General features: G+C 35.0%; 1 protein-coding gene across 2 annotated transcripts in view; it reads right to left on the bottom strand.

Annotated features, from left to right (window-relative positions):
- The window catches only part of GRID2 (glutamate ionotropic receptor delta type subunit 2), a 1,483,500-nt gene that overhangs the window by 529,414 nt on the left and 929,071 nt on the right, over window positions 1-25,015 (bottom strand). For both annotated transcript variants that reach the window (XM_004756063.3, XM_004756062.2), the window contains exon 8: window positions 13,547-13,666. In XM_004756063.3, the coding sequence (XP_004756120.1) occupies window positions 13,547-13,666 (120 nt within the window). The remainder of the gene's footprint in view (window positions 1-13,546; window positions 13,667-25,015) is intronic.

Genomic DNA, 25,015 nt, shown 5'->3' with positions numbered 1-25,015 from the left:
TATATATATTTGATGATTTAAGTTCCTATGGAAACTACAGACCAGAGTAAAAAGAAGACATGGTTTATTTCTGTTAGTTTTTAAAAATCTTTATTACTTCTTCAATCATTTGTGTACTTTTTTAATGGTTAGTAAACATTTGGGATTCATCATGACTATTAATCTCAAAATATAAATAAAACAATACAGGGATTTATATTTTAATAAGATCTTATTGATAATATGAAAGTCTTTAACTGTAAATTAGTTTACATTAATTACTTACAAATTTTAAGCAACTAAATTTTCTGGGGAAAACTTAAAAAACATATTAATCTTTAGAATTAGAACAAATAAATTTTATCATTTTCAGGAATTGTTTTTCAGAGTTCTTACTTTCAAACTTTCACCAAAGTAAATCATCTAAAGGCACATTTCATATATTAAAAATAATTTTTGTTATGGCAAGAATTTTGAGGTTTATTATGTATGTAAAATTGCCATACTGCAAAATTATTTTAGATATTTTTTCCTAATCTAATCTTAGAATGTTTAATAAACAAGTTTACAGATTAATTCAACATGGTATAGTCTTACTTCAAATAATGTAAGATATAAATTGTATATTCTAGTGTCATAGATAGTATCTGGAAATAAATGAATTGTTTTGATCTTTTCAAAAAATAACCAGTTCTTCATTATGCTTTATGAATGCAAGATGGTATAGGAATGAATCATGAAATGCTAGATCTAGAGGACAGACTCTATTTCTAATCAGAAACAAGAAAACTTTCATTCTCAAAGTCTAAATTACTTGTATACTTCTGACAAAATTTCAGAAATTATTTTTCTTCTCTAAGTATAAAGAGAATTTAAAAAAAATTAAAACTCCTAAAACTAAACTTTTATTTTTTCTGATGATAGTATCACATGCCTTTTACAGAAAATCCAGAAAATAAAGGAGAACATAGAAAAGAAAGTAACAACAACAATAGCCTATAATGCCACTATTTTAAGATTATGCTGAGTGAAATAAATCAAGCAGAGAAAGTCAATTATCATATGGTTTCACTTACTTGTGGCCTATAAGGAATAACATGGAGGACACAGGAGAAGGAAAAGAAAAGTGAAGGGGGCGGAATCGGAGGGGAGAGGAACCATGAGAGACTATGGACTCCGAGAGACAGACGGTTTTAGAGAGGAGGGGGTGGGTATTAAGGAGGACACGTACTGCATGGATCACTGGGTGTTATACACAAACAATTAATCTTGAAACACTCCATCAGAAACTAATGATGTATTGTATGGTGACTAACATAATAATAAAATTTTTTTTTAAAGATTAATCTTAGTAGCTACAAAGAAAATATGAAATATGAAATATTTAAATACTGAACTCTACAACTAAACTGGAGAAATAGAAATATTTCTAGCTATGAAATATGAAATATCATATTTCATTTTTCATAGCTAGAAATAAATGCTTTTGTATGCATCATAGAGTTGCACACATTTTTTTAAAAAGGCACTATGAAAGGAAGAAAAATCTTGATTTTCAGAAATACTTGCCATCAGGTACATAAGGACACGTTCACATTAATGGTTGGTATGGGCTTAAGGTCTCAGTAAAAATACATTTGAATATCCTCCCCTCAAAAATCAGGAGTATAATGAGAAACATAGTGTCCATTCACAGCCATATGTTAATAGTCTCCGTGCTGTTGAGGATGACAATCAGTTGCCAAATACCATATGCCTGTCTTCAGCACAGTCAGTAAATACATTGCTTTTAGCACACATGTCATTGCTTTCTGCTCTTAGGAAATGCAACAAATTGTATTACTTATTTTTATTGCAATGTGTCATCTTTTTGTCAAAAAGAAAACCTGGGAGGAAACATATTCAAATTGATAGCAGAGACTTAGAAAGGGACAATAGTTTATACATCCTGCCAACACAAAGTCTCAAAAAAGTTTTTCTTCATAATGTAGTTTTGATTTCAAGGAAATGAATAAATATCAGTTGCCATTTTCCAATCACTATAGAACCAATTAATTTGGACTAAATTCTTAATGGTATCTGACTAGCTTTTATGTATCAGGTGTCCTGGCCATGAAGGAAAATAAGATTACTGGGGAAGGAGATGGGGAAGGAAGACAGGAAGGAGGCAATGCAATCAGCAGGCACCAAAAGCCATGATTACAATTTCAATTATTCATCACTGATATCAAAATAATATTCGTTAGTTTGAATGAAGGCCCCCAAACAAATGAGTTATGAAAGCTCTATTAGCAAATTTGGGGAGATTATGTGCCCAGACTCTTTAAACTTTTATCATCATTCCAATATATAAAACCCAGTTCCTGTTGAAGGAGAATTTATAATCCCTAAAGTCAAGACAGACCTGAGGGAATAAGAGATATTTAATCAAATATTTTAACAGACTACAGAGAAATTCAGAGGTGAGAGAAAGCAAATAATTTGAGGTTCAATGACAAACCTGTGGGATTATAGCTTGACTGAACCTATCATACCATCAGTCCCTCTACTACAAATTAGTCTGTTGTGAATTTCCAATACAGGTGGACAAATGACTCATGCTGTATGATCTCATCATGCCACTGTTGGCCCATTTAGGCAACCTCTTCAAAGTAATTCTTTGATATCTGTCACTTATAGCTTAATCACAGCAATGAGACCTTGCAAAAGAAGTACACATATGAACAAACGTTTCTCAGTTCTACGTATTTTTCATTAAATTGCATTAATTATTATTGTTTGGGTAGTGGGTCTTGGATATTAATCGCCATTTGTGGCTGAATCTAGAAATAAGGTTGTTCAGTGGATAGTATATACCACCACAATGTGTGTTTGAATTTGAGCTGGATTAGTTTCATATTGTGTGTGTTTGCATGTATGGGTAGTTAAGACAGATTCCAGTATGTCCACTGTGGGTACTGTCCAGTAGAATAGGAAGGAAACTGAACCTTGCCTCCTCCATATCAGGAATGGTCTTGAACTCCAAACTCAGGATGTGGACTAGAGATGAACCACAGATTCTGAGTCGCTCAGAGCACATACATATTTAAACATTTCCTATGGGTCTGCATGCCAAAAGCAGCTACTTTTTTCAAAATAAGTCCTTTCCTCAAAAGTAGAAGAGTAATTCATACCAACCAAACAATCCAGATTAAGGAGTACTTCCAGAAAATTTATTGATTTTATTTCCACCAAAACTTGAGACCGGAATTGTACCCTATCAGGAATCTTTGCCCCGTGCTGGAAAAAGTCAGCATCATCTAGTCCACCAGAAAGGATAGCTCCTGTTCTTTCCAAAAGTCAGTAAAAGTTGGTGGCCTAAAGCAAGACTCTGTCAGAAGTCCTCTCAACCCAGGCAACAGCTTAACTCCTCCAGAAATGTCAGGGTAACTCTAAACATCATTGGATACAATTATTCTTTTCTCTTGCATGTAATAATAGTAGATGAGCTCCCTTAAAGCAGAAATGATCTAGTCCACAATATTTATTTTTCAAGAACACAGCATTCTCCTACCCTTCAGGAAACTGGGGAGGTCAATAGTTTTGAGAGTCTAACACATTGGACATTTTTTAAGGTGCTAGGTAGAAGATCACATTAATTTGTGGTGCAAAATATTTTCTTGAAGACACATCAAAATAAAGCTGACAGAGCCGAATTTACTGTGATTGTGTATTTTATATATAAAGAAGGGTAGGAAGAAAAAAAAGCTTTTTTCACAACATATTGTTAATTCACAGCATTTTCTAGATCCCCTCCATTCCATAAACCTTCCAGGATAAAAATTCATTGTTAGAAATATGATAGTAAATAAGGATAGCAGATGTTCCAATATGGGCTTGATTATAAGGACTGGGATAGCAGTTTATGTTAGCTGACAGATTCTCTGCTATTAGCTTCCCATCAAACTGTATATGCTCCCAAGTCTTGATTAACAGATTTGTAGAATTTTAGATTCAGAAAGGACATTAAATGAAATGAAAAGGGTAATGTTTCATGCTATCACTGTGATTGTCATATATAATGCTCTGTCAATCATACCTAAAATGAAATTACTTTCCCCACCTCATACAGCAATTTCTTGTCAGAATAGTAACTAGACTGAATTTCTTCTATTGGCCTTAAAATGAATCATATAGATTACTGCCCACTTGCAAATTGACATGATTTTAATTATTCCTTGATATGTAACCTACAAAATAATTTCACTTATTCCTTACAACCTTTTTAAGAGATAGATACTATTAGTCACCTTTTATAGACAAAGATGATGAGACTCATTAGGGTTAGTTGTCCTAAAATCACACAGTTAGAATTTCAGCCCAAGTAGGTCTTCTAGCCAAGGCTATCCAATTTCCCACATTACAACATATTAAAACTAGCCTAGCTGTTACAAAAATCTTGATTCACAGAAAACCAATAATTCCTAACGAGTTAACACTTTTGCGGGTCTTTCCCTTTTGATTAGAAAAATTAACCTATTTGCTTGGAATAATCAATCTAGTATTTCCCTATTCTCTATGAATTTCTGAAAATAAATTATATATAATCTTACTTAACCCCTTAAATAATTTATTCTATTTTTGGTGGCCAAGTGGCCAACTCTGTTAGGCATTGAAGATACAGTGATGGAAAGGGTATAATCACAATTCATTTTCTAAAGTGGCATGTCAGCAATTAATTTCTGTGCATATTCTTATTAATTTTAATTAGAATAAAAATATGGCCATTATACTTATAGATGCAGAAAAGAATCTTACAGATTATCATCTTAGTATGCACATATATTTATTAGTTCATTCATTAAATACTTAATGAGCATCTACTATATGCATTCATTAAAGGATAGAGCAAGAAATAGATATTCTTGTCTCAATGACTTACATTGGAATGAGAAAAACTTACTGCAAACAAGTAAATGCATTATATTCATGTGTGTGCATATATATATTCTATATACACATATTGCGTATGTACTTATGTATATGCATATAATTTCAATGAACAAAAAGTGCTATAAGGAAACATAAAGCAAGGTAATAGAAAAGGTAAATGCTATTTTAGATATTGCAGAACTAGTATACAAATAGCATGTTGAAGAACACCAGCACAAGTACAATATTTAATCATTGGCTATTTGAAGGTAAAACTGTTCTTTCCTCTTCTAAGTACAAGGCAATAAAACATTTTAGTTTATTAAAAATGGACCAATGACAAAAATAATACCCTTTTCAAAAACAGTGCATTAAGTTTTCCAAAGATGAAAAACTACAGGTTTTATTTTGTGAATTTAATGTTGGAGAACCTGAATAAAGATTCTAAACCTATCTGAGAAACAATTATACCTAGGAGCTAAAATATCTCTGCTGTACCATTTTATTTCATCAGCTTACTTGAGAAAACAATTTTATGAATATACTAAGCATTATTATGCAATTAAGATTGGTTGTGAAACCAGTTTCAATCTAATTTCTTCCTGGGCTTATTTTCCTGTTTGTAATAAAGTTCATAGGTCTAGAGTATTAAATTTTAATGCTGGAGCTCCATCTTTGTGATAAAAAATGAGTAGTGTTGGCAAAACCAAGGAAAACAAAGGACACTTCAGACACACAAGCAAAAACAAAGAAAGAAACAAATAAACAAACAAAACTATTGTGGAGAATTTCTCTTCCAAGGAAAAAAAATCCCCACAGATTAATCTTTTACATTAAATATTTCATCTTTACTTTTTTCTGTATTCTAACTAAGTTTAGTTTTAGGAGATTGGATATGATGTTATTAAACTATTTTTCTTCTTGGAAATACTGTATTTTGATGAACAGAAAAAAGAACAAACATTCTTGGGGAAAGTTTAAGAATATAGAATACCTTGAAAAATTTGGCTTTGAGCTTACCTAAGTTTATCTTCAAGGGTACAGTATCTAACATCTTGAATGCACTATGTACTGAATGAAACATCACCTTATATCAAAGTAAAAGAACATGAACAAAATATCAAAGCAGAAGAGCTTTTTGTTTTGATCAACATCAGTGAAAATTAGATAATCCTTTTCACATTCTCCCCAATTCAGAAAAAATGAAACCTCCACTTACACAATGCCAAAAGAGCTGAGACTAGTCCAAAATTTGGGACTTGGTCAATCTCACATTCAAATCCAAACAGACACAATCCTGCTGGTTTATGAGCACGACAGTACCCCGCTGTAGGTGATAAGGCTGCCGGCATTGTGCTCACTTAGCCACTGGCAGTAAAATAAACCCTGACAACTTGACAGTTCATCAATTGGAAAGCCATTCAGTCTTTTTGATATGTGGAGATACTGGGACTAGAGCCTTAATTTTAGACACATCTAAGTGAATCTGTATTGTAATTATTTGCATGGCAATGTTTTCCCTTGATAGTATCTCTGAGGACATTGTATATAGTGTTAATGTCCATATGAAAGAACCATCCCATTTATAAATGGAGCTAGCAATCCATAAACTTAGTCACAGTACTCTTAAAATTAGTTAAGAGGGAGATTTGGAATTTTATAAATTCAGTACTTGGTTAAAATTGTAGTTTGGTAGAAAAGGATGTGTAGTGTAACAACGAATAAAAAATTAAAATAATACATAATTTTTTAAGCAACAGTGTAATAGGTACTGTAAAATTATGGTCCTTTTCACATAAAGTCTATGTTATCCCAGGGCACTGGAATGTTTCCATCCAATTTGGGAGTTAGAGCAATGAAACATAAATAATTACAGTAGTGTTCTATTATTACTTAAGAATGAAGCATACATAATTTGAAGTATATGATTCATTGTCAACTGAATGGCAGAGACGACACAGTACATGGACTCTGAATTCAGAGCTGGGTGAAGCAACTACATTGATCTTGGAAGTACAATGATCGTGGAAGGCAAAATGAAGACCACTTTTGTCACCCTCTAAAATGACTTTTTGAGCATCTGGAACCCATCCAACCCTTTGAATCATGAATTTAGATGTCTCTCTCTTCATACACGACTTCCTGGCTCTGAAGGTCTTTCATTTAATGCAAACCAAAAATCGGCTCTTCAGACTTACAGAGGGCTCTCTTCTCTCAAGTCACACTTTCTGCCTATTGTTGAGATTCTTCCTGTCCTCATTACCATTCATGTCCAAGTTAGATTTTATGATTTACCACCTCAGCCATCACCCTGTCAATAAATATCCTTACAGCCATCACCTCATTTGAAATCTCAATCTTCCATTAATTCAAATGCATTATATCCATCAAATGCTGCTGGACAAAAATATATAACCATGTATATTAATGCTGAAATGAAATTTGAAACCCCTAAGAACCAACAACACCGCCTGGCAATTCTATATTTCCTAACTCGCCCTCTCTTGTTTGTTACAGCAGCTATTTTAAAACTTGATCACCTTTAAACTTTCAACATCCTTATCTCTAATGTTTTCTGCTACATTTTCCCTCTCAGCATATAATCTCATCTCCCACTTTTCCAAGAAAAGTTAATATATTTCTTACTAATAGCCTTAACTCTTTGACACTACCCATGCAGACTTGCTTACATTCATACCATTCTTTTTTTACTCCCTCCCTCCATAATTCTGAAAAACCATGTCCTCCATGTCTAAGATAAAGTATTCCGTCCAAAGGGATCCGATCCCCTCTCTTTCTCCCAGACCTCTATCAATAACCACCTTCTTTCCTTTATCTTATTTCTCTTTCTTTCTTCTTTAATCCGAACATTTGAACATACTCCTTTCTTAAATTCTGAATGTTTGCCCCCCTTAATTTCATGAAGCCATTTAATGGCCACTCTTGTAACCAAATGGTGGGCTAATACGATATTTATGCTTATAATAAATTATTATATAATACGGTATTTATGCTTATAAATGCTTATGCTTGCTTCTTACTTGTAACCTTCCTTTTTACTTTCTGATTTGTTGGTTTTTCAACATAAGACATTACAACCCTATTGACATTTCCTTCATAAGTGACAGTTAACTGCAATATTTTTTGAGGTATCAGGCAAGTTTTGGGTGTGTCATATCATTAACTCATTTAGGTTGTAACTACGTATGAGTCTAGTGACACTCCTGAGGTCACTTGGTATTAAATAACATAAAAATTTGAACAGCCTGACATCAGCAGCCTTTCTAACCCATTTGTCTTATTGCCTCTTCTTAGTTACTAATGAACCCTGAGTTCCTAATTTCAACGGATTCTCTTTAGCCTTTATACTACTGATTTTCTGTTGCATTTCTGATCACCCCCTACTTCTTTTTTTTTTTTAAGATTTTATTTATTTATTTGATGGACAGAGATCACAAGCAGGCAGAAAGGCAGGCAGAGAGAGAGGGGGAAGCAGGATCCCCACTTGATCCCAGGACTCTGCGACCATGACCTGAGCTGAATCAGAAGCTTAACCACTGAGCCACCCAGGCGCCCCCTGCCCACTTCTTGTAACTCATAGAGAATAGAATTTATATAACTCATAGAGAGAAAACCCTCTCCACCCCATTTTATGAGGGCAATATAAGCTTAGTATCAAAATCCATGTGATATATCACATTAGTAAGAGAAAGGATAAAAACTGTATGATCGGGGTGCCTGGTTGGCTAAGTGGGTTAAAGCCTCTGCCTTTGGCTCCAGTCATGATCCTGGGGTCCTGGGATCGAGCCCCGCATCGGGCTCTCTGCTCAGAGGGGAGCCTGCTTCGTCCTCTCTCTCTGCCTGCCTTTCTGCCTGCTTGTAATCTCTGTCTGTCAAATAAATAAAATCTTTAATAAATAAATAAATAAATCTTTAAAAAAAACTGTATGATCATTTCAATGCAGATAAAACATTTGACAAAATACAACAACTGTTTATGATAAAAACTCTCAATAAAGTAGGCTTAGAGGGAAGATATCTCAACATAGTAAAGGTCATATATGGAAAACCCACAGCTAATACTAAAACTGAGAGCTTTTCCTCTATGATCAGGAATAAAACAAGCATGTGCACTCTCAACTACTGTTATTTAACATAGTACTAGAAGTCCTATGTCCATAGCAATTGGACAACGAAAAGAAATAAAAATCCTCCAAATCAGTAAGGAAGAAGTAAAATTCTAACTATTTTTAGATGACATATACTCTATATAGAATCCCAAAAGAGTCCACCAAAAAAACTGCTAGAACTGATACATGGATTCAGTAAAGTCTCAGGATACAAAATCAATGTACAGAAATCTCTTGCATTTCTATACACCAATAATGAAGCAGCAGAAAGAGAAATTCAAGAATCAGTCCCATTTATAACTGCACCAAAACCAATAAGATACCCAGAAATAAACTTAACCAAAGAGGTGAAAGACCTGTACTCTGAAAACTATAAACACTGATGAAAGAAACTGAAGATGACACAAAGAAATGGAAAAATATTCCACACTCATGGATTGGAAGAATTAATATTGTTAAAATGTCTATACTACCCAGAACAATCTACACATTTAATGCAATCCCTAACAAAATACCAACAGCATTTTTCACAGAGTTAGAACAAACAATCCTGAAGTTTGTATGGAATCACAAAAGACCATGAATAGTCAAAGCAGTTTTGAAAAAGAAAAACAAAGCTGGATACATCACAATTCCAGACATCAAGTTATATTACAAAGCTATAGTGATCAAAACAGTATGGTATTGGCACAAAATAAACGTATTGATCAATGAAAAAGAAAAGAAAACTCAAAAAAGAACCCACAACTATTACTCAATTAATCTTCAGGAAACATTATCCAATGGGAAAAAGACAATCTCCTCAACAAATGATGGGAAAACTAGACGGCAACAGGCAAAAGAATGAAACTGGATCACTTTCTTACACCATTCACAAAAATAAATTCAAAATTGATTAAAGACTTAAATGTGAGACTTGAAACCATAAAAATCTGAGAGGCGAACACAGGCAGTAACCTCTTTGACACTAGCTATAGCAACTTCTTTCTAGTTATATCTCCTTAAGCAAGGGAAACAAAAAATAAATTATTGGGACTTCATCAAAGTAAAAGTGAAAGAAACACAGTGAAAGAAACGATCAAGAAAATGAAAAGGCAACTTATGAAATGGGAGAAGGTATTTGCAAATGATATATCTGACAAAGGGTTAGTATTAAAAATATACAAAGAAGTTATAAAACTCAACACCCCAAAAATGAATAATCCATTTAAAACATGGGCAGAATACATGAGTAGACATTTCCCAAAGAAGGTGTACAAATGGCCAACACACACATGAAAAGATGCTCAACATCTCATCATCGAGAAAATACAAATCAAAACTATAATGAGATATCACCTCCCAACTGTGAGAAAGGCTGAAATCAACAACACAAGAAACAACAGGTGCCAGCGAGGATGTGGAGAAAGGAAAACCCTCACACACTGTTAGTAGGAATGAAAACTAGTATAGCCATTCTGAAAAACAGTATGGCAACACCTCAAGAAGTTAAAAATAGAACTATCCTATGATTCAGCTATTGTACTACTAGGTATTTACACAAAGGATACAAAAATGCTAATATGAAGGGGGACACACACCCCCTATGTTTATAGTGGCATTGTCTACAATAGCCAAATTATGGAAAGAGCCCAAATATACACCGACTGATAAATAGATAAAGGAGATGTATTATATATATTATATATATATATATATATATATATATATATATAATGGAATATTACTCAGCCATCAAAAAGAAATATTGCCATTTGCAGTGGCATGGATGGACCAAGAGATTATTATGCTAAGCAAAAAAAAAAAGAAAAGAAAGAAAAAGAAAAGTCAGTCAGAGAACAATAAATACCGTATTATTTCATTCATGTGTGAAATTTAAGAAATGAAACAGATGAACAAGGCAGGGAAAGAGACAAACAAACTATAAAACAGGGTTTTAACTATAGAGAACAAATTGAGGGTTGCTGGAGGGCATTTGGGAGGGTGGCCTAAATGGGTGATGGGCATTAAGGGTGTTATATATAAATGATGAATCACTAAATTCTCCTCCTAAAACCAATATTACACTATATGCTACCTAGAATTTAAATAAAAACTTGAAATATACAAAGAATTGTTAAATACTCTGTATCAATGATATATTAATTACACTATTGTTCAAAGCAAGGGGTGATGAAATAAATAAATTCCAAATCCATTTGAGGTGTGACTTTATAAGGAGACTTCATCATCATCAGGAGAGATGGCTTTGGCAACTGAAAGAAGACCTCCAGCTGCCAGTGGGAAAGTAAAAGTCCCTTTTGGTAGAGTGCATTGGTGAGGAATGATGGCACTGGTGTTGATTGGGCAAGTAGAATTTTTTTTTTCTAGGTTCTGGGAAAAGGAGATCTGTACCACAGCAGAACTCACTTACCCCAAGGTCTTCAGAGAGCTATTTTTTCTCAAGTTTTTATTTTAATTCCAGTTAGTTTACAGTATTGGTTTCAGGTCTAGAATTTAGTGATTCATTACTTACATATAAAACCTAGAGCTCGTCACAACAAATGCCCTCCTTAATCACCACCACCTACTTAATCCATCTGTGCCCCCTCCAGTAACTCTAAGTTTGTTGTCTACAGTTAAGAGTCTGTGAAACTAAAAGTAATTTAAATAAAAATGTAAATATATATATACATGTATATACATGTGTGTGTATATATATATATGTGTATGTGTGTATATATATATGTGTGTGTGTGTGTGTGCGTGTGTGTGTATCTCCTAGAATCAATTATGAAAACAAAAGAACCCAAAAGAATATGTCCAAAGGACTTGAATGGGCAATTAATTCCAAAAGAAGTCTGAAGTGCCAAAAAGTATGAGAAAATATGCAGAACTGTGTTATAATCAGGAAAATAAAAATTGAAACCATGAAGACATATCATTATATACCCAATAACTTAATAAAAATTTTGGAAGTCTAATGGAATTAGACTCAGGCAATGAGAACTCATTGTACTGTATGAAAATTAGTAAATCTCTATAAAAATGGGTTTGAGGTTACAGAGCAAAGTTTCAAGATATGCTTTCTTATAGCAAACAATTCTACCCCTGAACACCAAATCCATAGAAATATATTCACAAGTTTAAGAGTATATATCCAAGATACGTCCACGAATGTTCATAACAGTTTTGCTCATAATGGTCTAAAAATGGAAAGAGACCACAATGGATTTTCAGATATTCATTAGGTAAAAACAATACAGAAATATATAGAGATAAACTACAACTACGTGTAATGACAAGAACGAATAACACAAACAGAATGTTGGATATAAGAATCAAGAAAAGAGAATACATGCAATACTGAGTCTACTCATAAACTGAAATATTGGCAAAACTCAATTATGTTATTTAAGCATACACATAGTGATAAAATTATACTTATACTTAAAATCTAAAGAAATGAGTACCATAAAATTCAAACTAATGGTTATGCTACTGAGAAAGGAAGTTGGGGATGTACAAGGGAGAAGTATGTGGGGTGGCTAGGATGCTTGTTATGTTATATTTCTTGACTGTAGTAAGGGTTGTTTCCTTTAAAATAATTCACTAAACTAGCCTTGTGTTTTATGGAGTTTTTATATGTCTCCTTTGTTTTGCTATAAAACAATAATTAAAAATACATTAAGGTAGTTTCCACTCCTCTCTAGCATAAATCTATCAGGAAGTTTTTATTGTGGATTAGAATAGCTCCTAACTTTGTCATATCTAAGTTTTTCTGCATTCTACTCTCAGCACTGGAGAGAAACACCTACTGAAGAAACTCTTATTCTCAATGTAGTTACCTTTATATAGCTACAAATTTACAGCTGTGAGCTCTGGATGTACACTCAATTATCTTGGTTTTTTTCCTACCAAAAATGTATAAACAGGGCAAATAAAACTATAGAAAAGTCATTTCTGCAGGGGCTTTTATTTTCTCCTTGGGAAAGTTAGTGAACCAGTAGTTCATAAAATATCCTTTATTGGCACTCCTACTTTTACATGTGATTTGTAGCATAGAGTTAAGAGGTCATTTCCTGCAAACCATTTTCTACTTATTACATGACACATAGCATTTGAACTACTGTAATGTCACAGTTTAGAGTAGACTTTTCCTCTTCCTATATGAAATGTATCAAAGCTCTTATTCTGATTTTGTGTCTGTTACAAGTTAAAAACCAGGCAGTTATTCATTATATAAATACTGAATTCACTATCTTATACAAATTATCATTATAATGAATGGAAGATGATGCTAGTTCCCTAGGAAACCATTGGGTTACTTTTTTTGCTTTAAATTATTCTAAGGCATAATAGAATTTATTGCTTAATACTTCTGATAAGTACTTAAGGTAATTTAAATGCCTAATTCTCCCCACCCCATTCTCTTTCAAACTACAATACAGGCTTTAATGCATACTATAATCTTATGACATGGAGAAAAATCAAACAAAACTATAGTTACTTTAGAAAAAAACAGGTACCAATATGTCTGCTCTTACCTTGCGAATACCTCGGCCAAGCTCCTCTCCATAGTTGGTTCCAAGGATTTCAAAATGGACATTGGGATTTCCTCCATTCTCTCCAAATTCTAATTCTCCAGTCAACCCACTGACTCCACCCTGAAACAGTGAAAAGATATTGATGTAAGATTTCAGAAATAAAATAACAATAATAATACCAATGATAACAATAATAGTGAAGAGAAGAAGAAGGAGAAAAAGAAGAGATGGAGAAAGGAGAAGGAGGGAAAAATACTATTTGCATCAACAAAATAAATATTTTATCAAGAGGACAATTATTAACAGAGTATTTTTTTAAATAGGTACACATAATAAATAGGACAGCAATTGAAAGTTGACCTTGAGAATAACTTAATCCAATCTCATCCTCTTTACGAACAAGGGAATTTATACTCAAAGAGTCAAATGACTACTGAAATAGCACCATGGTAGAGATGAGACATAATTGCAGGCTAGGATTTTTGCTACCATATCCTGTGAAATGCATAGTTCCAGTAGTCAGAAAACAAGATGCTTCTGGAGAGCATAAAACCTACTCTAGAGACAAGTTTTGACAATATTCTTTCTGTAGCACAATTCTATTCTAATTTGATCTAAAAATATATCTGGGAATCTTAAAAGTCATGGTTTCTAACTTATTGGAGATTTATTTTTTCTTTCTTCTTTAAATATCTTTTCTGAATTAAAAAAAAAAGTTAAAAAAGCTAAATTAGGCTTGAAATCTGTCTTTGCTCTTAATAGTAATGCTGGCTGTTGAGATACATTGGGAATTTCCAAACTTCATCTTTCGTTCAACATGACAGATGTTCATTTCCCCAACAGATGGCAATGTAGGTCATACTTCTCTCTTTCTTGTTTACCACTCTTCTCTCAGCTTAGTTTATCAGTGTTCGCCTTATTTAGGATTTTACAAATTAAAACCATATTCCGAATCACTTCTATACTAAAGCATTTTAAGAGTTTCAGCTTGATAATCACACTTATTTGGAAATGTTATCCCTGTAATTTGCTTCAATTATCACCTCTATGACATTGATACCCAACTATATCTCATTTTGCCATATCCTCTAATTCAACATCTAGTCTTTTTTGGCAGGTTTCATGTTGTTTGCTAAGTCTCCTACTTCCTCTGTGCTTCTAGCCCATCATGTGACTCTACATTCATAACAGATATTCAATAAAACCACTGCTTAATCATTAATTTTAATATTTATTTCATTTTTGCAATAGCAATAATCAACAAAAACTAACCTCTGCCATTATTTCTTAAGAAGCCAGCTTCTCATTTATTATATGGTTTTATTAATAAAAATATGCTGAATTTGGGATTTCAGGAGGAGTCAAGATGGCAGAGAAGTAACAGGCTGAGACTACTTCAGCTAGCAGGAGATCAGCTAGATAGCTTATCTAAAGATTGTAAACACCTACAAATCCAACAGCAGATCAAAGAGAAGAAGAACAGCAATTCTAGAAACAGAAAAACAAGCACTTTCTGAAAGGCAGGACTGGCGGAAAAGTGAATCCAAAGCGACGGGAAGATAGACCCCGGGAGGAGGGTCCAGCTCCCGGCAAGCGGGGGAGCAAGAGAACAAAATCAGGACTTTTAAAAGTCTGTTCAGATGAGGGACATAGCTCCAGAGGCTAAACCAGGGTGAAGCCCACGTGGGGTCAGCGTGGCCTCAGGTCCCGCAGGGTCACAGAAGGATCAGGGGTGTCTGAGTGTCGTAGACCTTGCGGGTATTGGAACGGGAAAGCCGGCTAAAGAGACAGAGCCGACAGTAAGCTCACAGCTCAGGGTTACCTTGAACCAAACGCAGGCTCAGTGAGCTCGGAGCGCGGCCGGAGGTCAGGCAGATGGGAGTTACTGGGCTATGTTCTCTGAGGGCGCACTGAGGAGTGGGGCCCCGGGCTCTCAGCTCCTCTGGGCCGGAGACCAGGAGGCCGCCATTTGTATTCCCGTCCTCTGGAACTCTACGGAAAGTGCTCAGGGAACAAAAGCTCCTGAAAGCAAACCCGAGCAGATTACTCAGCCCGGCCCCTGGTAAGGGCAGTGCAATTCCGCCTGGGGCAAAGACACTCAAGAATCACTACAACAGGCCCCTCCCCCAGAAGATCAACAAGAAATCCAGCCAAGACCAAGTTCACCTACCAAGGAGTGCAGTTTCAATACCAAGGAGAGCAGCAGAATTCCAGAGGAGGAGAAATCAAAGCACAGAACTCATGGCTTTCTCCCTATGATTCTTTGGTCTTGCAATTAATTTAATTTTTTTTCTTTTTCATTTTTTTCTCTTCTTCTGCTAAAATTTTTTTAACTTCTACCCTTTTCTTTTTTAACGTTTTTAAACTAGTTTATCTAATATATATGTGTATATATATATATATATATATATATATATATACACATATATATATTTCTTTTTTATACTTTTCTTTATTCGTTTTCTTTTTTTAATTGTTTCTTTCTTTTTTTTTTTTTTCTTTTTTTTTCTTTCTTTCCTTCTGAACCTCTTGTTATCCCCTTTCTCCCCCATCACGATTTGGGATCTCTTCTGATTTGGTTAAAGCATATTTTCCTGGGGTTGTTGCCACCCTTTTAGTGCTTTACTTGCTCCTTCATATACTCTTATCTGGACAAAATGACACAGCAGGAAAATTCACCACAAAAAAAAGAACAAGAGGCAGTACCGAAGGCTAGGGACCTAATCAATACAGACATTGGTAATATGTCAAATCTAGAGTTCAGAATAACAATTCTCAAGGTTCTAGCCTGGCTTGAAAAAGACATGGACGATATTAGAGAAACCGTCTCGGGAGATATAAAAGCCCTTTCAGGAGAAATAAAAGAACTAAAATCGAACCAGGTTGAAATCAAAAAAGCTATTAATGAGGTGCAATCAAAAATGGAGGCTCTCACTGCTAGGATAATGAGGCAGAAGAAAGAATAAGCAATATAGAAGACCAAATGACAGAGAATAAAGAAGCTGAGCAAAAGAGGGACAAATAGTTACTGGACCATGAGGGGAGAATTCAAGAGATAAGTGACACCATAAGACGAAAAAACATTAGAATAATTAGGATTCCAGAAAAAGAAAGAGAGAGGGGAGCAGAAGGTATACTGGAGAGAATTATTGGGGAGAATTTCCCCAATATGACAAAGGGAACAAGCATCAAAATTCAGGAGGTGCAGAGAACGCCCCTCAAAATCAATAAGAATAGGCCCACACCCCGTCACCTAATAGTAAAATTTACAAGTCTTAGTGACATAGAGAAAATCCTGAAAGCAGCCCGGGAAAAGAAGTCTGTAACATACAATGATAAAAATATTAGATTGGCAGCTGACTTATCCACAGAGACCTGGCAGGCCAGAAAGGGCTGGCATGATATATTCAGAATACTAAATGAGAAAAACATGCAGCCAAGAATACTATATCCAGCTAGTCTATCAATGAAAATAGAAGGAGAGATTAAAAACTTCCAGGACAAACAAAAACTGAAAGAATTTGCAAACACCAAACCAGCTCTATAGGAAATATTGAAAGGGGTCCTCTAAGCAAAGAGAGAGCCTACAAGTGGTAGATCAGAAAGGAACAGAGACAATATACACTAACAGTCACCTTACAGGCAATACAAAGGCACTAAATTCATATCTCTCAATAGTTACCCTGAATGTTAATGGGCTAAATGCCCCTGTCAAAAGACACAGGGTATCAGAATGGATAAAAAAACAAAACCCATCTTTACGTTGCCTACAAGAAACTCATTTTAAGTCCAAAGACACCTCCATATTTAAAGTGAGGGGGTGGAAAAGAATTTACCATGCTAATGGACATCAGAAGAAAGCAGGAGTGGCAATCCTTATATCAGATCAATTAGATTTTAAGCCAAAGACTATAATAAGAGATGAGGAAGGACTCTATATCATACTCAAAAGGTCTGTCCAACAAGAAGATCTAAAAATTTTAAATGTCTATGCCCCCAACGTGGGAGCAGCCAACTATATAAACCAATTAATAACAAAATCAAAGAAACACATCAACAATAATACAATAATAGTAGAGGACTTTACACTCCCCTCACTGAAATGGACAGATCATCCAAGCAAAAGATCAACAAGGAAATAAAGGCCTTAAAAGACACACTGGATCAGATGGACATCACAGATATATTCAGAACATTTCATCCCAAAGCAACAGAATACACATTCTTCTCTAGTGCACATGGAACATTCTCCAGAATAGATCACATCCTCGGTTCTAAATCAGGACTCAACAGGTATCAAAAGATTGGGATCATTCCCTGCATATTTTCAGACCACAATGCTCTGAATCTAGAACTCAACCACAAGAGGAAGTTTGGAAAGAACCCAAATACATGGAGACTAAACAGCATCCTTCTAAAGAATGAATGGGTCAACCAGGAAATTAAAGAAGAATTGAAAAAAATAATGGAAACAAATGATAATGAAAATACAACGGTTCAAAATCTGTGGGACACAACAAAGGCAGTCCTGAGAGGAAAATATATAGCAGTACAAGCCTTTCTCAAGAAACAAGAAAGGTCTCAGGTACACAACCTAACCCTACACCTAAAGGAGCTGGAGAAAGAACAAGAAAGAAACCCTAAACCCAGCAGGAGAAGAGAAATCATAAAGATCAGAGCAGAAATCACTGAAATAGAAGCCAAAAAAAACAATAGAACAATTCAACGAAACTAGGAGCTGATTCTTTGAAAGAATTAATAAAATTGATAATCCCCTGGCCAGACTTATCAAAAAGAAAAGAGAAAGGACCCAAATAAATAAAATCATGAATGAAAGAGGAGAGATCACAACTAACACCAAAGAGATACAAACTATTATAAGAACATACTATGAGCAACTCTACGCCAACAAATTCGACAATCTGGAAGAAATGGATGCATTCCTAGAAACATATAAACTACCACAACTGAACCAGGAAGAAATAGAAAGCCTGAACAGACCCATAACCAGTAAGGACATTGAAATAGTCATTAAAAATCTCCAAATGAACAAAAGCCCAGGGCCAGACGGTTTCCCAGGGGAAACCAAACATTTAAAGAAGAACTAATTCCTATTCTCCTGAAACTGTTCCAAAAAAATAGAAATGGAAGGGAAACTTCCAAACTCATTTTATGAGGCCAACATCACCTTGATCCCAAAACCAGACAAGGATCCCATCAAAAAAGAGAGCTATAGACCAATATCCTTGATGAACACAGATGCAAAAATTCTCACCAAAATACTAGCCAATAGGATTCAACAGTACATTAAAAGGATTATTCACCACGACCAAGTGGGATTTATTCCAGGGCTGCAAGTTTGGTTCAACATCCGCAAATCAATCAATGTGATACAACACATCAATAAAAGAAAGAACAAGAACCATACGATACTCTCAATAGATGCTAAAAAAGCATTTGACAAAGTACAGCATCCCTTCCTGATCAAAACTTTTCAAAGTGTAGGGATAGAGGGCACATACCTCAATATTATCAAAACCATTTATGAAAAACCCACCACAAATATCATTCTCAATGGAGAAAAACTGAAAACTTTTCCGCTAAGGTCAGGAACATGGCAGCATTATCACCACTGCTTTTCAACATAGGAGTCCTAGCCTCAGCAATCAGACAACAAAAGGAAATTAAAGGCATCCAAATCGGCAAAGAAGAAGTCAAACTCTCACTCTTCGCAGATGATATGATACTATATGTGGCAAACCCAAAAAACTCCACTCCAAAACTGCTAGAACTTGTACAGGAATTCAGTAAAGTGTCAGGATATAAAATCAATGCACAGAAATCAGTTGCATTTCTCTACACCAACAACAAGACAGAAGAGAAATTAAGGAGTCAATCCCATTTACAATTGCACCCAAAACCATAAGATACCTAGGAATAAACCTAACCAAAGAGGCAAAGAATCTATACTCAGAAAACTATGAAGTACTCATGAAAGAAATTGAGGAAGACACAAAGAAATGGAAAAATGTTCCATACTCCTGGATTGGAAGAATAAATATTGTGAAAATGTCTATGCTACCTAAAGCAATCTACACATTTAATGCAATTCCTATCACATTACCATCCATCTTTTGCAAAGAAATGGAACAAATAATCCTAAAATTTATATGGAACCAGAAAAGAACTTGAATAGCCAAAGGAATATTGAAAAAGAAAGCCAACATTGGTGGCATCACAATTCCGGACTTCAAGCTCTATTACAAAGCTGTCATCATCAAGAGTGCATGATACTGACACCAAAACAGACACATAGATCAATGGAACAGAATAGAGAGCCGAGAAATAGACCCTAAACTCTATGGTCAACTAATCTTCGACAAAGCAGGAAAGAATGTCCAATGGAAAAAAGACAGCCTCTTCAATAAATGGTGTTGGGAAAATTGGACAGCCACATGCAGAAAAATGAAATTGGACCATTTCCTTACACCACACATGAAAATAGACTCAAAATTGATGAAGGACCTCAATGTGAGAAAGGAATCCATCAAAATCCTTGAGGAGAACACAGGCAGCAACCTCTTTGACCTCAGCCACAGCAACATCTTCCTAGGAACATTGCCAAAGGTAAGGGAAGCAAAGGCAAAAATGAACTATTGGGATTTCATCAAGATCAAAAGCTTTTGCACAGCAAAGAAAACAGTTAACAAAACCAAAAGACAACTGACAGAATGGGAGAAGGTATTTGCAAACGACATATCAGATAAAGGACTAGTGTCCAAAATCTATAAAGAACTCAGCAAACTCAACACCCAAAGAAAAAATAATCCAATCAAGAAATGGGCAGAGGACATGAACAGACATTTCTGCAAAGAAGACATCCAGAGGGCCAACAGACACATGAAAAAGTGCTCCATATCACTCAGCATCAGGGAAATACAAATCAAAACCACAATGCGATATCACCTCACTCCAGTCAGAATGGCTAAAATTAACAAGTCAGGAAATGACAGATGCTGGCGAGGATGCGGAGAAAGGGGAGCCCTCCTACACTGTTGATGGGAATACAAGCTGGTGCAACCACTCTGGAAAACAACATGGAGGTTCCTCAAAATGTTGAAAATAGCACTGCCCTATGACCCAGCAATTGCACTACTGGGTATTTACCCTAAAGATACAAACGTAGTGATCCGAAGGGGCACGTGCACCCGAATGTTTATAGCAGCAATATCTACAATAGCCAAACTATGGACAGAACCTAGATGTCCATCAACAGATGAATGGATAAAGAAGATGTGGTATATATACACAATGAAATACTATGCATCCATCAAAAGAAATGAAATCTTGCCATTTGCGACGATGTGGATGGAACTAAAGTGTATCATGCTTATCGAAATAAGTCAAGTGGAGAAAGGCAACTCTCATATGATCTCCCTGATATGAAGAAGTGGTGATGCAACATGGGGGCTTAAGGGGGTAAGAGAAGAATAGATGAAGCAAGATGGGATTGGGAGGGAGACAAACCATAAGTGACTCTTGATCTCGCAAAACAAACTGAGGGTTGCTGGGGGGAGGGGCGTTGGAAGAGGGGGTGAGGTTGTGGACACTGGGGAGGGTATGTGCTTTGGTGAGTGCTGTGAAGTGTGTAAACCTGGCGATTCACAGACCTGTACCCCTGGGGATAAAAATATATTATATGTTTATAAAAAATTAAAAATTAAAAAAATATATGCTGAATTTGATATGTCCATGTTCTCCTCATACGTGAGCTAGCAGTCAATAGCATGGATTTTGGAGTCAGACTATCTGTATTTGTTAATGGTATCAGAATCTACTTGCTGGTAATCCTAAGTCACTGAATTTCTCTATACCCCAATTCTACATCTATTAAATAGCAAAATAATAGTGCCTACCCCAGAGCACTATTATGTGTCTTAGAATACCATATCCATAAAGTATATAGAAGAGAGCACGAAGAGTAGTGAGAGCTTAATTACTATCATCATCATCACCATTATCTACATGATTATTTCATTCCTTAATTTCAAAGACTTTCTAGTTTTGCCACAAATTATAGACATGCTCTTGGTCTTTTTCAACTAGTTTATTAGGGTTGCAAAATTGCAGCATATGGTTGAATATTTACATGGCTTTGGGAAATGTTTTTGCAAATTTTGATTCAGTTACATTTCATTGATTACTATTTGGGGAAGAAAGTGTTAAAGCAGCTGGTGTAAGATTCATTAACTTGTTTTACTGTTATGTGTGTTGTGAGAAGTGTGGGTGTGGGTCAGGAGGAGAAAAAAAGAAAGAAGGTCAGTCAGTCTAATGTCCTTATCAACTAGAACTCCAGGTAGAAACTAGTAATATTTAATAGGAAGAAGAGTCCTTATCAATAAAAGCCCTTAGCAGGATGTACTCTGCTAAAGACTTATTGTAGTAAATAAGCAGAATCTGTAGATTAATGGCTTATGGCACATCAGAAAATGTCTTGATGCTTTACACTTTCTAGAGTAAAATTGGAGACATTTAATAGTGTAAATGCTCTCTGTTGTATGAGGTAAACTGATAGAACCTTCCTTGGAGACAAAATGCATGTATCCAATGTGCAAAGAAAGGATTCAGAGAGTCATGCAAAATGCCCTACAATCTCTCTCCTCTGTGCCTCTTGATTTCCTGTATCTTTGATACGGATAAATGAACCTATTATTATATGTCAATTTGATCCTATATGTTCATTCAGTATTAACATCTCAAGAAATCCAGTTATCACTCTAGAATGTAAAGTCTGGGGTTAAGTACAGTGGATCTTATTATCATTAGTATCTCCAAATAGCAAATACTGTAGGAATTTGACTCACAAATATAGTTTATATATATTTTTTAAGACTTTATTTATTTGACAGAGAAAGACACAGAGAGAGAGAGGGAACACAAGCAGGGGAAATGGGAGAGGGAGAAGCAGGCTTTCCGCCAAGCAGGGAGCCCAAAGTGGGCTTGATCCCAGGACCCTGGGATCATGACGGGAGCCCAAGGTAGATGCCTAATGACTCAGCCTCCCAGGCACTCCCAAATACAGCTTATATTTCTAAACCCAAGTTCAAACTATCAGTATACCAAAATCTTCTATTGGAGATTTTCTTATCCTCATTCATACCTCCACCCATCTACCCTAATAATATCTCTTAATTATATCAGAGTTTAAATTTCTGTCTTAGTACTTAGGAAAAAAACAAGATATTATATATCAATATGATCGCTACATTGCAAAAATGCTATACTCCTGAAATTTTTAAACATTTGAACACTAGATTGTTTGGCACTAAATTATTATTATTCCCAGTCAATACTCATATGGCTGCTCCAGGCCAAAGTTTTGATCCATAGCTTGTGTTGGTAACTCAGTCTACTTACACTGTATACAAGGTATCAAAAAAAAACAAACAAACAGACCAAAACAAAACAAAACAAAACAAAAAAACATAAATCAGGGAACCTGCGCTTGGTTAACTGTGGCCTCTACTTAACTTGTTCACCTTTTTGATCTGTAATTTGTCTTCTTTGTGTGATATTCTTAATGAGCCGTTAGCATTGGTAATCAGTAAAGCCTTCCCTCATGAAGATACAAGGGATGCTTGAGAGGTTGGTATTTCAAGCAAATAAGCTCTATCTCCAGCCTCTTGTTATTTGCCCCCAACTTAACCTCTCTGATTTTTGATTGCCTAGGACTATTCCCATGTTTTTGAGCTTTTTATTTTGTTTTCTTTTTTTCATCTATCCTCAGATCAACTTCGAAAACTGAGCCTTGATGAAAATATGTGCTGGCCAGGTGGTAATGAGCAGTCATTATCTTTGTACATGCACAGTTGCATTTTTTTATCTCTTGGTGATGTAGCAGATTCTAAACAAAACAAGCTAATGGGACATTGATAGTGTGAATGACACACACAAGGAATTTCTAAACGTCCTTTAAATTGACAGTAAAAATTGCTGCCGGAGTAAACCTTTTTTAAAATACCAAGTAAAATTGGTCTTGATTTCATTCCACCTAATCTATGTAGAAATGCCAGTGGATATCAAATATAGAATGGAGAAAGAGAGAAAAATAAAATGAGGAGAATCGAAGGTTGGGAATAATTTACCACTAGATAATAAGTTTCTCAAAAGGCAAAAGTTTGCTGTTCCCCTACAGAGAGGATAAGTTGGGAAAAACAAAATGAAGAAGAGAAAATATTTACTAAGATCTATTCCTCTCTTTTCTGAGGCTGTAGGACTTTTCCCTATGCTTGAACTGCACAGTAACTTAGAGATACTTTTGGAGGATCATATGGAACATCAAATATTTATGACACTCGTCTAATTTCCTTATACATACTTCTAGGTTCCTTGCAGCTTGCAGACATGCTTGGTAATCAAGAACAACCTGTTAAATAAACATGAGCCCAGAAAGGCAGAAAACACACTGAAAGATGCCAGACTCAGTGGTGTACCCTGGTGGCCTCATGTTTCATAAGTTAATTTCAGAGAGAAAAATCCCTGACAGAGGAAATATTACATTTTTAGCCAGAAAAAAAAATAATGGCAGCTATATACTACATTATAAGATGAAGAAAACCACAAAAAATAAAAACAAAAGAAACTTCATTTGTGTGAAATGTTTAGGAAAAACTAAAATTGCCATGACATTTATATGTGTATATATATGCATACACATGTGCATATGTATATTTGCCAGTACACATATACATTAAAATATTCATTCATAATAGATGCTTTCAGCAAACCAAGAAGTAAATAGGATATTGCTAGTATTTTGATCATGTTATCTATATCTTAGATATAGAGGTACAGATGACAAGTTATTTGAGGAACCTGAACTGAAATCTTTATCCTGTGCTTCATACTTCTTCCTCTAGACTATATAAACTGTGTGCCCAATATAATATCTGTATATCACAGTGGATTGCTCAAAAATGTATGTTGAACTGAAATAAGTTAAAATTTATACCATTTTACCCACTTGGTGATTCAAATGCCCTGAAGCTGGAGTATACGTTGACATGTCCACAAGAGTCACTATTCTAAGGGCATAGATGGCATTTTACAAGCTCTAGTAACAAAAAAGTTTATTTGCAAATATTATTGCAAAACACTATATTATATTCAAAGTCAGTACTGTTACTGGTAAGTCAGATGATATTTTCCTAAATTATCTCTCTGTCCTTTAGGTTTATAAATTATAAATTGTACGTGGTACTTAACCCCAAAAACAAAGTAATATGTTTCCATTCCTCTAAGTATACAAATTAAATAGCAACAATAGCCCCAATTTATTAGAGTTATTTTTCTCTAAGCCAGAAGCCTAGAATCTTCTCTTCTCCCCTGCACATTTATGTTAAATGTCAAATCTTGTTTTAATCACCGAAATATCTCTCAAAAACATCTACTTCTATCCATCCCTAAGAC

The sequence above is a fragment of the Mustela putorius genome, unplaced genomic scaffold (assembly GCF_011764305.1).
Source record: "Mustela putorius furo isolate JIRA1106 unplaced genomic scaffold, ASM1176430v1.1 tig00003871_pilon_pilon_pilon, whole genome shotgun sequence".
In the NCBI taxonomy this organism is placed as follows: Eukaryota; Metazoa; Chordata; class Mammalia; order Carnivora; family Mustelidae; genus Mustela; species Mustela putorius.
The sequence above is the reverse complement of the archived record's forward strand: the minus strand, read 5'-3'. Positions and strand labels throughout refer to the sequence as shown.